The sequence below is a fragment of the Hyperolius riggenbachi genome, chromosome 12 (genome assembly GCF_040937935.1).
Source record: "Hyperolius riggenbachi isolate aHypRig1 chromosome 12, aHypRig1.pri, whole genome shotgun sequence".
NCBI lineage: Eukaryota > Metazoa > Chordata > Amphibia > Anura > Hyperoliidae > Hyperolius > Hyperolius riggenbachi.
In genome coordinates this window covers 219,207,926-219,223,127 of record NC_090657.1, presented here as the reverse complement: position 1 = coordinate 219,223,127, position 15,202 = coordinate 219,207,926, and the positions used below count along the sequence as shown (strand labels likewise).

Below are 15,202 nucleotides of genomic sequence, written 5' to 3'. Positions count from 1 at the left end.
AAAGAAAACCCTGGGAACCCCCCAATGGGAAGATGGGCTAGTCCAAAATCTTTCGGTAATGTCACATTACTACTAGTTACTGTATGTGACAGCAACATAGGACAAAATTAATGTATGGCTCATTTTACTCTGGAAGAAACGTACTTCTTATCTGTATGTGTTTACATGTATTTTAAAGCTTTAAGATTTTCACGATAGTGGTCCTTTAAGGACCAGAGCCTTTTTTTTCATGCAGCCGGTCTGTGATTGGCTAACAGTGATCACAGTGATCGCCTGGTAAGAAGCCAATGAAAGTGGCTCCTTACCAATAGGAGGAAGCTCGGCTGTCATATGACTGGGGGCACCTATATGTGGCTACCTGTACTGGCTGCACCTATACCTGGCTACCTGTACTGGGGTCACCTATACCTGGCTACCTGTACTGGGGGCACCTATACCTGCCTACCTGTACTGGGGGCACCTATACCCAGCTACCTGTACTGGGGGCACCTATACCTGCCTACCTGTACTGGGGGCACCTATACCTGCCTACCTGTACTGGGGGCACCTATACCTGCCTACCTGTACTGGGGGCACCTATACCTGCCTACCTGTACTGGGGGCACCTATACCTGCCTACCTGTACTGGGGGCACCTATACCCAGCTACCTGTACTGGGGGCACCTATACCTGGCTACCTATACTGGAGAGCACCTATACCTGGCTACCTGTACTGGGGGCACCTATACCTGGCTACCTGTACTGGGGGCACCTATACCTGGCTACCTGTACTGGGGGCACCTATACCTGGCTACCTGTACTGGGGGCACCTATACCCAGCTACCTATACTGGATACACCTATATCTGGCTACCTGTACTGGCTGTACCTATACCTGGCTACCTGTACTGGGGGCACCTATACCCAGCTACCTATACTGGATACACCTATACCTGGCTACCTGTACTGGGGGCACCTATACCTGGCTACCTGTACTGGGGGCACCTATACCTGGCTACCTGTACTGGGGCACCTATACCCAGCTACCTATACTGGATACACCTATATCTGGCTACCTGTACTGGCTGCACCTATACCGGGGGCACCTATACCTGGCTACCTGTACTGGGGGCACCTATACCTAGCTACCTATACTGGATACACCTATATCTGGCTACCTGTACTGGGGGCACCTATACCTGGCTACCTGTACTGGCTGCACCTATACCTGGCTACCTGTAATGGTGTAATGGGAGCACCTATACCGAGCTACCTATACTGGATACACCTATATCTAGCTACCTGTACTGGCGGCATCTATCCCAGGAAATTCATACAGTATCTGGTATTGTTGCATTTAGCAGAATCAGGGCTTTTACAAACCGTAACATTTTTGTCAGTAAATGTAATTCTTTGGAAAAAAAAAAAGCACAACAGAAAAATATAAAAAAAATTTTTTTTTTTCATTTTTATTTTTTTTTTTTTTTTTACATATTTCACTCAAAAATTTTATCTCCAGAAAAAGCACATTGTTTGTGTTCAAACCCAATTCATCACGGAAAAAAAATATATAATATGTCCTATTTCATGTAGGTTTTCTTGTCAAAAATTCTAAGTAAACCTAATGCGTGTAAATTGTCTAAAAACTGCTTGGCAGTAGAGGTTCTCGTTTAGGACAAATTGACTGGCAGGGAAAGGGTTAACCAGTGGTTGTGTTAATAATCCAGGCATTTGCTAGCCCAAGCTTCTGCCTCCTGGGTGAAGCTAATTAGCCAGTAAGGATTTTTTTTTCTTTCTGATCATTATCTGTTAGCATCAACAGGGAGTACTGCTGAGAGAGGTCATATTAAATACCATGCAACCATACCAACCGTTACGTACAAAGCGACGTACTACAGGGCCTCTTTAAATTCTGCTCAGGTGGATGAAAGTTACAGAGAATGTTTGTGTTAAGGTTGTTTTTGGTTCTGTTTTGACCTTTTCCAGCCTTGTGTAGAGAGGAAAATCGACACATGACCGCGCTCACGACATTCTAATTCTGCTTCTTCCAGGAGATATGAAAGCGGCCCTGTAATCCAGACAAATGACTGTTTCCACTCCACAATCCCTTTCATCTTCCCTCGCTGGAACCTTTTGTATTTACGTTCTGTTTTTCCTGTAATTCCCAATGTCGTTACTGCTAAACTGGGAAAGGCGTGCCGTCATGTTAAATGTAAAGCCGAAAGGGGGGGGGGGGGGGGGGTTACAGAAGGGGCTTCACATCTCCTGGGTATTTCTGGGTCTCTGTAATTAGGAATGATACTTGTTTTGTTGCTAAATCCGCTTGCATTGGCTTTCAGACAGCCTGCTGTGACCTGTGGTCTTAAAAGGTTTTATTGGTACTAAGAGGCTCACTGAGTCGCCCCGACGCCATCTGGACTGTCCTGCGCAGGCTCAGAACTACTACGCCTGCGCAGTACAGTTCGGATGACATCAGCGTGACTCTGAGAGCCGCTTGCACAGGCGCAGTGGATCTCTTGCGCCGGAGGGGACCCCGGGCCACCAGCGGGGAGCGGAGCTGCGGCAAGGGCACAGGACGTCTGGCAGGGGCTGGGGGAAGCCCCAGGTAAGTGGATTTTTTTTATTTTTAATCTCGGATGTGTCCTTTAAGTGAGAGGTATATGATGACTGCCATATTTTATTTCCTTATAAACAATACCAGTTGCCTGGCAGTCCTGCTAATCTCTTTGGCTGCAGTATTGTCTGAATCCTACACCTGAAATAATCCAGGCCAGTCAGACTTCAGTTAGAGCACCTGATCTGCTGCATGCTTGTTCAGGGTCTTTGGCTAAAAGTATGAGTGGCAGAGGATCAGCAGGACAGCCAGGCAATGTGCATTGTGCAAAAGGAAATAAATATGGCAGCCTCCATATCCCTCTCACTTCAGGTGTGCTTTCAATCATCACAGATGTGTTTTTTTTTCTTAAAGGACACCTGAGGCGAAAATAAACTAATAAAATAAATGATTATATCTATCTTCCTTCTCCTAAAGATGACTTTTTAAGATATTCCACAGTTTTATTTCATGTTTAAATCTACTTTTTAAGTTTTTTTTTTTTTTAACTAATTTGTTTTTGCTCACTGACACATTCATTGAAGTATGCCAGAGCTAAAATCTATGAACTATTGACCCTTTTTATCTCTTTTCTGCTCTCATAAGCCATTTTCTGCTAGGAAAGGGTTTTATAGTTGGAATTTCTTACCAGTGAGGGTCACACTGTAGTCACTTCCTGTCTGAGTCAGGACTGAGTCAGCCACTTACATACCTGAAATTTAACTCTTTCAAGCAGAGAAAGAAAAAAAGGAACACAGCCTAGTTATTTGTGTGCTAGGCACTGTACATACCCATGTATAGCTCATCATGTCACATGTCACCTCGGTTATCCTTTAAAAGACAGGGGTCTGTGCACCGGATTTCAAACTTGATTGACGCTGGAGTGCTATCTGCTCAATACAGTCTCAGAGCAAATTAAGTAGAAAAAGTAGCTAAGCACATCCAGTCTAAATCTCTTGGTTTATTAGAAAATATTAAAGTTCCACGCATACTTCGCAAGGCACAAAAACATGGAGAGAGGGTAGGCATGTTTAAGAGTCTACAGCCGTTTCGCATCAAAATCTGGGGTGCTTCATCAGGACATCAGCCTCCCCCCCCCCCCCCCCCCCCCCCCCAGTTAGTATCCCCCTTTTACATAATCCACTTACCAAATGCAGACACACTAGGACGCTGGCCCCGCATGCCGGGCACCACCATCAATGACTTCCGGGACGTTCCAACAGGCAGAAACCGGAAGCTGTCACTATCTACAGGCGACAAATCAGGAGGCAGGGAACCTGGCGGCCGGAGCCTCCCGCTCTAGTGTGTCTGCATTTGGTAAGTGGATTACAGGTACTCCCCGACTTACGACCGCCCAACTTACGAATGACCCGCCGATACGCACGCCATAGATTCTGTGTTTCCATGGGAACAAGTAAAAAAAAAAATTCAAATTGGACTTGTAGTTTTTGAGAAAAAACGATTTTAAAAAATTCAAAGAAAAAATGGCTTTTAAACTTGTATAAGCAGGTACAGAGAACAGAGGTGACACAGAGGGGGACACTGGAGGCACAGGGGGGGCACATAGGAGGTACAGGGGGCAGAGATGGCACAATGATCCGACTTAAGAACAGATTCAGGTTAAGAATGAACCTACAGTCCCCATCTCGTTCGCTAACCGGGGACTACCTGTATGTATAAGGGGAATACTAACTGGGGGCGCTCAATGTCCTGATGAAGCACCCCAGATTTGGATGTGAAACGGCTGTAGACTCTGAAACATGCCTACCCTCTCTCCATGTTTTTGTGCCTGGCGAAGTATGCGTGGAACTTTAATATTTTATAATAAACCAAGAGTTTTAGACTGGATGTGCTTAGCTACAGATTTAGGCCTCAATTCACTAACATCATGCTGGAGATAATAAGACAAGTGGTAACTTACCACCACACAGTGAGAGAGTTAACTTATCTCTTCATTCCTTAAGTTACCTCCTCTGTAGTTATTTTCACAAGCAGGTAATTAACAGCCTGTCTTTAACTTTAGAATTCTGGAGTTATTTTAAAGGGGTTCTGTGGGGGTTGTGGAAGAGAAAAACGGACACTTACCTTGGGCTTCTATCAGCCCCGTGCAGCGGTAATGTCCCACGCCGTCCTCCTCCCATCTGCCGTTCTCCGCCGCCGGCCCTGGTCTAAGGGGCATGGGATCCAACTGCGGCTGCGCTAGAGTGGCCGCGCACCCGCTCGCTTCCGCCTGCGTCATCGGAAGCTTACTGCGCAAGCGCAGTACAAGGCTCCATTGTACTGCGCCTGCGCAGTAAGCCTCAGATGACGCGAGCGGAGGAACGGCAACGCGCATTATTCGTCTGTATGTCAGACGAATAATAGCCCGGTGCCGGCTGCGGGGAACGGTGGATGGGAGCAGGACGTCGTGGGACATTACCGCTGCATGGGGCTCATAGAAGCCCAAGGTAAGTGGCAGTTTTTCTCTTCCACAACCCCCACAGAACCCCTTTTAAAGAGAACCCGAGGTGGGTTTGAAGAATATTATCTGCATACAGAGGCTGGATCTGCCTATACAGCCCAGCCTCTGTTGCTATCCCAAACCCCCCTAAGGTCCCCCTGCACTCTGCAATCCCTCATAAATCACAGCCACGCTGCTGACAAACAGCTTGTCAGAGCTGGCTGTGTTGATCTCTATAGTGTCAGTCTGCTGCTCTCCCCACCTCCTGCAGAACTCCAGTCCCCGCCTGCATCCCTTCCCTCCCTGCTGATTGGAGGGAAGGGACAGGGGCAGGGACCGGAGCTATGCAGGAGGCGGGGAAGCAGCTGAGACTGACACTACAGATGTAAACACAACCTCACAGCAAGGCTGTGATTTATGAGGGATTGCAGAGTACAGGGGGACTTTAGTGGGGTTTAGGATAGCAACAGAGGCTGGGCTGTATAGGCAGATCCAGCCTCTGTATGCAGATAACATTCTTTAAACACACCTCGGGTTCTCTTTAAAGAGAACCCGAGGTGGGAATTACTTTTACTATTGGGGCACAGAGGCTGGTTGTGCGCACTAAGACCAGCCTCTGTTGCCCCATCGTGTGCCTCCATGTCCCCCCTGCTCGCCGCTATACCCCCCGCATTGCTGGCTGTGTCGCCAGCTCAATGTTTACCTTGCGCTGTCAGTCAGCGCCGCTCCCCCGCCTCCTCCGCATCGGCGCCACCCGCCGCGTCACTTCCCTCCTATCAGCCGGAGGGAAGGGACACGGGCGGGTGCGCCGATGCGGAGGAGGCAGGGGAGCAGCGCTGACTGACAGCGCAAGGTAAACATTGAGCTGGCGACACGCTGCGTGTCGCCAGCAATGCGGGGGGTATAGCGGCGAGCAGGGGGGACATGGAGACACACGATGGGGCAACAGAGGCTGGTCTTAGTGCGCACAACCAGCCTCTGTGCCCCAATAGTAAAAGTAATTCCCACCTCGGGTTCTCTTTAAGGTTTGAAAAGTTAATTTAAAGACAGAAGAGTTAACTTAGGTTTGTATGACGTAAAATGTTTCCTGAATACTACATGCCTCATCACCATGGTGATAACTTTAGAAACTTTATTAAAGACAGAAGATAAGCTTAGTGAATTGAGGTCTTAGTCTAGCAATTATGATCACATAACTTTCCCCCCCTGTACACATCACTATAAACCTGGTCCTACAGGAGAAAAGCACTTTACAAATGTTTTGTTGTTGTCGTCTCCTTATGTCCAGCCCCAGTGGCGATAAGAGCAGTAGCCTGGTTCACATTAGCGTTCGCTGTCTGGATTCGCCTAATCGGATCTGGACCGCATACTGTACAAACGGAACGTACGTTCCGCATAGCAATGCAAAGTCTATGCGGACGTTCACATGCGTCCCTTCCGTACAGAACAGAGCCGGACTCCGGACACTTTTCCAACATGCGCTATTTTTCGGGTCCGGTCATCCGGCCCACGCACCCGGGCCGGATCCTGACCCACCACATGCGGCCATGCTGTGCAATGAGAAACGGATGTTTCTCATCACACTGGCAATAGGACCGGATGCTTCCAGCACCAGTCCTATGCCACTTGGGGGGCCCGGACTACACGCCGGTATCCCCCATGCTTGCGGTGCCTTTCTGGCACTGCAAAGTATCTAGTTCCGGCTACTTTATTGTAGCCAGAACTGATACATTCCGGATCTGCAACTGGTGGCAACTTGTGGCCACCGCAGAGACCCGTATGGTCTCTTTGCGGGACCCGGACACTTGCGGACTTGAACCGCAAGTTTGACTGGGGCCTTAGTCCAGGAATATAGCCGGTCATCTGGGTAAGGGCATTCTATGCACGCAAAGTAAATAAAAATTAATTTGCGAGTTTTCCATTCATCTGTCCCCTCTCCCATTTACAGCTCTTATGTAACTCCTCTGATCTCCTTGTTTTCATTTGAACCAAATAAAAGACTTTGAGCAATGTGAAACCAATTACATGTTTATAGCTCGCAGCTCGAGGAATGTTCATCCTCATTTTCTGCTGATAAGACTCATCGGAGCCCATGAGTACGTCCGCTACAATGGCTGTTTAGTCCGGCTTCCTGATCGAGCCTAAAATCTGTCATTTATGTGAAGCGGGCTAACCACATGAGAAGTTCAGCGGAGAATCCCGTGATTTTCATCCTTTTAGATGTGCACCTGTGAGATTGCAAGGGAGAGATTAATAATTCCGAGTTGATCTAACTTTATGTAAATTCATGGCGTACATGCAAAATAGAGGGGGAGGGGCAACAACTACACTGTGAGCTGAAGCCACGCCTTGCTGCTAGAGCATACATGTCAAACTCCAGCCTGCGGTCCAAATCTGGCCCTCAGAGCCATTACATTAGCCCCCCAAGTGGTTTCCCCACTTTGCATTATGTTTGTTCCACTCTAGACCACCAGGGAAGTTATATTGGGGGTGAAGCCCTAGATCACCAGGAAACCTTATGAGGAAGTAGGGGAAAGCACTAAACACTAGTGCATTGTATAGGGGACGGTGGGGGCCACTAGACACCAGGGAACTGTATCGGGGATGGTGGGGGCCACTAGACACCAGGGAACTGTATCGGGGATGGTGGGGGCCACTAGACACCAGGGAACTGTATCTGGGACAGTGGGGGCCACTAGACACCAGGGAACTGTATCGGGGACGGTGGGGGTCACTAGACACCAGGGAACTGTATCGGGGAGGGAGGAGGACCACTAGACACCAGGGAACTGTATCGGGGAGGGCGGAGACCACTAGACACCAGGGAACTGTATCGGGGAGGGTGGAGACCACTAGACACCAGGGAACTGTATCGGGGAGGGTGGAGACCACTAGACACCAGGGAACTGTATCGGGGAGGGTGGAGACCACTAGACACCAGGGAACTGTATCGGGGAGGGTGGAGACCACTAGACACCAGGGAACTGTATCGGGGAGGGTGGGGGCCACTAGACAACAGGGAACTGTATAGGGGAAGGTGGAGGCCACTAGACACCAGGGAACTGTATAGGGGAAGGTGGAGGCCACTAGACACCAGGGAACTGTATCAGGGAAGGTGGAGGCCACTAGACACCAGGGAACTGTATCGGGGAGGGAGGAGAATCACTAGACACCGGGGAACTGTATAGGGGTTGGAGGGAGGCCATTAGACACCAGAGAACTTGGGAGGAAGGTGGCCAGTAGACATTGAGGTTGGCCCGCGAATAGGTCCCAGGGTTCAATTTCGGCTCACTTTGTATTTGAGTTTGACAACTCTGTGCTAGACTGTCAGTTTGTAGTAAGGAGGCGTGTCTTCAGTCTGATTGGGAGCAGAGAGTGAGCAGGCAGCTAAAGATCGCTGAGGAGAAGAGGAAAATCTGTGAATTGGGGAATCCGGTTTTCTTTTAAAAAGCTACAGTGTTCTTAGGAAACTTTTTTTTTTTAAAGAATTGATTTATCGTAAATTAAAGAGGAACTTTTTTTTTTTTTTCTTCCCATATCCATTTTTAAATAAAGTCATTTCTTGCCCATTGTAAAATCTTTCCTCAGCCTGATTTACTGTATATTATGACATTTATCTCAGGTGCAGTTCTGCAGAATTTTTGTTTCTGAAAATTTCCGAAGTCAGTACAAAATATACCTGATCCCCCAGAATGTTCTGCAGGGCGGAGAATCATGCATAGCTAAACAGCTTAAGCTGTGACATCACTGGGAGGGTGGGGCTAGAGACCAATATACAGCAATCTCACTAATATTATAAATGCAAAAGTTTGGATGTTTGTTACTCAATCACGCAACAATAACAATGGCTTGACGGAATTGAATGAAGTTTGGCACACACGTAATGCATTACCTGGAATAACATATAGGATACATTTTATCCCCATAACTGAAAAGTGGGTGGAGACAAATACACATTTCACTGGGAAAATGTAAACTGCAGGCCTTCTTAGGCTCCCTGCACACTGCATGCAATTCCGATTCCGATTTTTTTATCGGTTTTTACATCCGATTCCGACTTTTAATCGTTACTGCATGCTGCGTTTTTCACTCCATTTTTCTGTTGATTGCATTCAGGGAAAATCTGAATTTCAAATCGGAATCTGAAACGAAATCGGAAAACGGATTTGCAGTGTGCAGGGAGCCTATCACTGTTAATGGCAGGGTTCTCAAACTTTGCACAGTTGGTCACTGAGTGACTGGGATTAATATTCTGAAAAGTGGGTGGAGCCTACAAAAGCCAATCAAAATTCAACTATTGATTTTCAAGGGAAATATGTAATTGCTGCCATTCTTGCACTGTTAATGGCACAAGCCTCAAACCTGGTACAGTTGGTCATTGAGTGACTGGGGTTCAAATTCAGAAAAGGAGGTGGAGCCACAAACCACCAATCAGATTTGTTTCATTTCATTGCAAATGATTGAAGCCAAAGCTCACAAACTTGGTCATTGAGTGTTTGTGTGTTAGGGTTAGAAAAAGTGGGCGGGCGCCAACACCAGCCAAATGCATACCCGGGCAACGCTGGGCAATCAGCTAGTATATAGATACAGGAAGTGTTTCTGATGCTTAAACCAGGAAAATTTCTGTAAACTTGTGTATCCTGCATAATTTACTGCATTCTACTATATGCCACTACAGGTCCTCTTTAAGCATGACTGAGCATTTAAAAGGATTCAGGGCTATGCAAACATCGACCATTTTGATGCCTAGAATAATGTGAGAATTTTTTGGGGGGCAGACGATCTGTGTGTACAAGATCTGACTTTTAAAGCAGGTCTCTGGTGATTATTAATCTGAGGTTGTGTTTTTATGCTCGGTACACACCTCCAATTTTGATTGTCCAATTTTACCTCCATGTAGTATAATGACCAACAGTTTTTTGAATACTATGAGCAGGCTGAGCAGGTAAGCAAATTGGTCATTCAAAATTGGATGTGTGTACCAGGCTTAACTGGCAAATTGTGTATGCTATGTCCCCCGAGTCTAGTTTTAACCGGGCTCCAGCATGTAGCCCCGCCTCCTTGAAGAAAAAAGAGCTTCAACACGCCTGTATCTCCAGCACTGGATAGGTCATGGCCATTTTCTTCAAGGGGCTGGAAACTGGCTGATATAGGGTTCTGGTGACACGATACGTCATTTGCTGGTATAACTCCTAACTCAACCTGAATAGAGGATTGAGTAGTTTTACATAGTCAACAGAGTTGTGCCTTAAAGGGAACCTAAACTGAGAAGAATATAGATTTTTCCTTTTAAAATAATACCAGTTGCCTGACTCTCCTGCTGAGCCTGTGTCTCTAATACTTTTAGCCACAGCCCCTGAACAAGCATGCAGATCAGGTGCTCTGACTGAAGTCAGACTGGATTAGCTGCATGCTTGTTTCAGGTGTGTGATTCAACCACCACTGTAGCCAAAGAGATCAGCAGGACTGCCAGGCAACTGGTATGGTTTAAAATGAAACATCCATATCCCTCTCAGTTAAGGTCCCCTTTAAATGGATGCCTAGGAGTCCAGCCCCCTGCCTGTCCTCCCCTTTCTGTAGGACAGAACATGCTGTCGCTGAGCCCACTGAGTGCAATGCCATCATGTTGTCTATCTGTGCAGGCTGCTGAGTTCTTGCTTCCCCTCTCCAGAGGACAGCACAGGTTACTTGCTGAGCCCAGCATATGTGACTGTCTGTGAACGCAGACTGCTGTTTGATTGGGTCTCCCTCTTCTTGCAGGTTGTACTTCGAGTTCTCTTCCCAGACCGCTACATGCTGCAAGGATTTTTCAGAGTGACAGAAACCCGTATGTCTTTTTTTTTTTTAATCCTTTGTCTATGACCTTTCTTGTTCCTTAGTTGTTTAGTCTATTGAGTGGTCATTTTTCTTTTCTTTTTGCAGTGGGATCAGTGAAGGAATTTGTACGAAGCCACCTAGCTGAGCCGGAGACCCCATTTTATCTCTGTACGTTATTTTATATAATGCATGTGCCGTGTATTGTAAATAATAATTACAATTATTGTAAGCTCTGTCGGCTGCTTTATCAGGAAGCTCTATAGCAGTGAGTCTGCTCAAGCCCGCCCCCTCTCTGCCTGTGTTCTCCCTATGTGTGAGAGCAGTCTGCTCGAGTTCACCCCCCTCTCCGCATATGTTCTCCCTATCTGTGAGAGCAGTCTGCTCAAGCTTGCCCCCCTCTCTGCCTGTGTTCTCCCCATCTGTGAGAGCAGTCTGCTCAAGCTTGCCCCCTCTCTGCCTGTGTTCTCCCTATGTGTGAGAGCAGTCTGCTCAAGCCCTCCCCCTCTCTGCCTGTGTTCTCCCCATCTGTGAGAGCAGTCTGCTCAATTTTGCCCCTCTCTGCCTGTGTTCTGCCCATCTGTGAGAGCAGTCTGCTAAAGCCCGCCCCCCTCTCTGCCTGTGTTCTCCATATCTGTGCACAGAACGGCATCACAGAGAGCAGTGCCTGTGTAGAGTAATGCTGGGTACACACAATGCGATTTCCCGCTCGATCCGCGGGATCGATCGATTATTTCCGACATGTTCGATCTGGTTTCTATTGATACAGCAGTCGATTTTGCATACTTAACCCAATCGAATATGTCGGAAATGATCGATCCAGCTTGGTAAACCTAGATTTATTTATCTACCCAGATAAGTGTCCTAGCCTGAGTTACACACTTCTCTCTCCCCATCTGAGCCTGGAACATATAGGGACACTACCCTACTGCTCTGATGACTGTACACACATCCAGAAGCAGACAGCGGCCATATTGGATTTTAGACAGGATAAAAATGAAAAATTAAGATTGAAATGACCACAGGAGAGCAGCATAAATTACAGGAATAGCCTGTGTTTGGCTTACACTTTCGGGGGATATGTTTATTTTAAAAGTACCTGCTCATATCGGGTTTCCTTTAATTACTGTGTTTCAACATTAATACAGAGTTTATGGTAAGTATACAGTGTGGAGTACAGCACTGTTTTTGTTTGTTTTTTTTAGCTAGGCCTATTTTTAACATTGACTCTTTAAAGAGAACCCGAGGTGGGTTTGAAGAATATTATCTGCATACAGAGGCTGGATCTGCCTATACAGCCCAGCCTCTGTTGCTATCCCAAACCCCCCTAAGGTCCCCCTGCACTCTGCAATCCCTCATAAATCGCAGCCACGCTGCTGACAAACAGCTTGTCAGAGCTGGCTGTGTTTATCTCTATAGTGTCAGTCTGCTGCTCTCCCCGCCTCCTGCAGAACTCCAGTCCCCGCCTGCATCCCTTCTCTCCCTGCTGATTGGAGGGAAAGGACAGGGGCAGGGACCGGAGTTTTGCAGGAGGCGGGGGAGCAGCTGAGACTGACACTGCAGATGTAAACACAGCCTCACAGCACGGCTGTGATTTATGAGGGATTGCAGAGTGCAGGGGGACCTTAGGGGGGTTTGGGATAGCAACAGAGGCTGGGCTGTATAGGCAGATCCAGCCTCTGTATGCAGATAACATTCTTTAAACACACCTCGGGTTCTCTTTAACCAACCAGAAACGACTCTTATCCAGCATCAGCCAATCCCTGTTGGTGACGGATGATGGGAGTTTTACTGTGGTGGGGTACATAAAAATACAAACATAATACAGAAATGGTAGACCATGTAATTGACCAGTCTTTCTTAACCAGGGATCCTTGAGCACTTTCAGGAGTTCCCTGGATATTTTACCCTTTGAGATGAGCTGCCTCAGCTGGCGGGTTGAGAAAGTTTTAAAATTACGTCCCTAGCTTCTCTGTGTCCTCTTCACTCATTTTCTGCCCATCCTGAATTCTAGCTTCCCTGCTTATTCATCACTGGTGCAATGGCCATGTGACTGTTACGACACATTATTTGATGATAAATAAATGTGGTTCGCTAGATCTAAGGATGTGTGTACTGAGTGTTTCAGAGGTACTGGCTCTGCCTGTGAAGCATGAGATCATGAGTTAGACTACTGGGTCAGGGTAGTTAATGCAAATTTTATGCAGATTGATACAGTGCTAATCTCAAGTGGTGGTAGAACTGCATTTGTCTGGCCCATTTCGAAGCTGCATACAGTTAGCATTAAAGCAAACCTGAGACATAAAAAGAAAAAGTGACATACTTACCTTGGTAGAGGAAAGCCAAAGCCACATACTTACCTTGGTAGAGGAAAGCATCTGAATCCTCCAGAGATTTCCCCATCTCCTGTTGCTGTGCCAGTGCTGGTGACCCCCAACTTCCCCCCCCCCCTTCCTTCCAGAGGCTCGGCTACGCTCCCATAAGGGAATAGGATGACATGGAGCTGCCGCTCGGGCTCGCCGATAAAAAGGGCGAGCCTGTTCATCACTGTGATACTGCGCAGGCATGAGTCATGTGCGCAGTGCGGCCATGCTCCATTGACGAGGGCATTGGGGCGCCCAGCACTGGAACAGCCAAATGGAGGGAGACCCAGAAAGGCTCTGAAACAGTGATAGGGAACCTATGGCTTGGGAGCCAGATGTGGCTCTTTCGATGGCTGCATCTGTCTTACAGACAAATCAGTAGGGGTTGATTCACTAAGCTGCACTGCTCAAGCAAATTAGGCAAGATACTGCTGTAGCATGTACTACTAACGTACTCACACTTCACCCAAAACTAACAGCTGTTCCAATTGACCCACTCTGGACCCTGTCAGGTCAAGTGACTTTGTAAGAGGAGATCCCCGCACTTTGGCCGAGTAGGCTGTCTGGCACTTTACAAGCAGCCTATGGGGCCAAAGTGCGGGGATCTCATCCTACAAAGTGATTTAACCCCCAAGTCAGCTAGCTAATTGTACAAGCTGTTAGTCTGTATTTCTCCTGTCTGGCTCTCGGGGAAATTGCTGATGTTGCTGAAACCCAAGAGAAGCTGAAGATGTCTGACACTTCCGCTGCCCGGCGGATCACCAGTTTAAAGCCTATTGTATGGCTCTCACGGAAATACATTTTAAAATATGTGGCGTTTATGACTCTCTCAACCAAAAAGGTTCCTGACCCCTGATCTGAAGGATCCTGAGGCTTCCATCTACTTAGGTAAGCACCCAACTGGGCACATTTTTCCTTCAGGTACAGCTTTTAAAATTACGCGCAAGCGAGTATTATTAGTACCTCATTGACCATCTCTGTCTGTCGCTATGGTAACTGCACTTTTTTTTCCCAATGAAGTACAGACTGCCCAGAAAGGATGTCACCTGAGTCATTGTATATAGGTTGTAACACGTGGTGTTCTGTCTTCCTGCAGTTATCACACCCCCTCGCACGGAGCTGAAGGATGAATCGCAAAACCTTTTCGAGGTAAAAGACATTTTAAAAAAATCTTCAATCAGAGCAATGTTCAGAAATAAAAAGTATCACTAAATTCTATTGCCATCATATAATAACCATCATTTATCCTCTAGTGGTGCCTGACATCCTTTTGCACCAGAAAACGTCATTTAATATTTAATGGTGATACCTGCTAGTGGATGTAGGAATGACATCGGTATTATACACCATTTCTGCCAAAGTAAATTATGTAAAGAAGCCAAGTGATAGAATGTGTAAATGATTAATATATGGTAGATCTAGCACAAATTGGAATGAGCACTTAGTAGACTGTGTTTCACTTTGCTCAGAAGCTTATCAGTTACATTGCTTACTGATTGCTATAGAGAGGACTCTGCGCTGTGGTTTGTACACATGTCACCTGTCAGGGCCTGTACAGATGCGTGTCTGCTATGCTGCTGATGGTGCGTTCTGTTGCTATGCGGGGGGGGGGGGGCAGAGGGACGACGGAGCAGCGCGTGTGATGTCACATGGGGGAGTGGCACAGCCGATGCAATTGACCTTCGCAGGGGTGCGTTGATCCGCTGCTCAGATTGCTCGCAGGCTGGGGGTCAAGGGTCAGCAGCTGCTGTGCACACGCCTATCTGCTGCCTTAGTCAGTGTGTACAGGCCTATAAAGGGCACCTGAGGTGAGAGGGATATGGAGGCTGCCATATTCATTTCCTTTTAAACAATACAAGTTGCCTGGCAGTCCTCCTGATCCTCTGCCTCTAATGCTGGATTTCGATCGTTTCTGCCGTCGATTTGCATGTTAAGTATGCCAAATCGACGGCAGAAACGATCGAAATCCGAATCGAGCATGTTGGAAATAATCGATTCGATCCGTTCGATCCCG

General features: G+C 47.2%; 1 protein-coding gene across 2 annotated transcripts in view; it reads left to right on the top strand.

The window, feature by feature from the left end:
* Positions 1-15,202, top strand: part of ASPSCR1 (ASPSCR1 tether for SLC2A4, UBX domain containing) — a 113,350-nt gene that overhangs the window by 48,756 nt on the left and 49,392 nt on the right. For both annotated transcript variants that reach the window (XM_068262230.1, XM_068262229.1), the window contains 3 exons: positions 10,772-10,838; positions 10,934-10,996; positions 14,285-14,337. In XM_068262230.1, the coding sequence (XP_068118331.1) occupies positions 10,772-10,838; positions 10,934-10,996; positions 14,285-14,337 (183 nt within the window). The remainder of the gene's footprint in view (positions 1-10,771; positions 10,839-10,933; positions 10,997-14,284; positions 14,338-15,202) is intronic.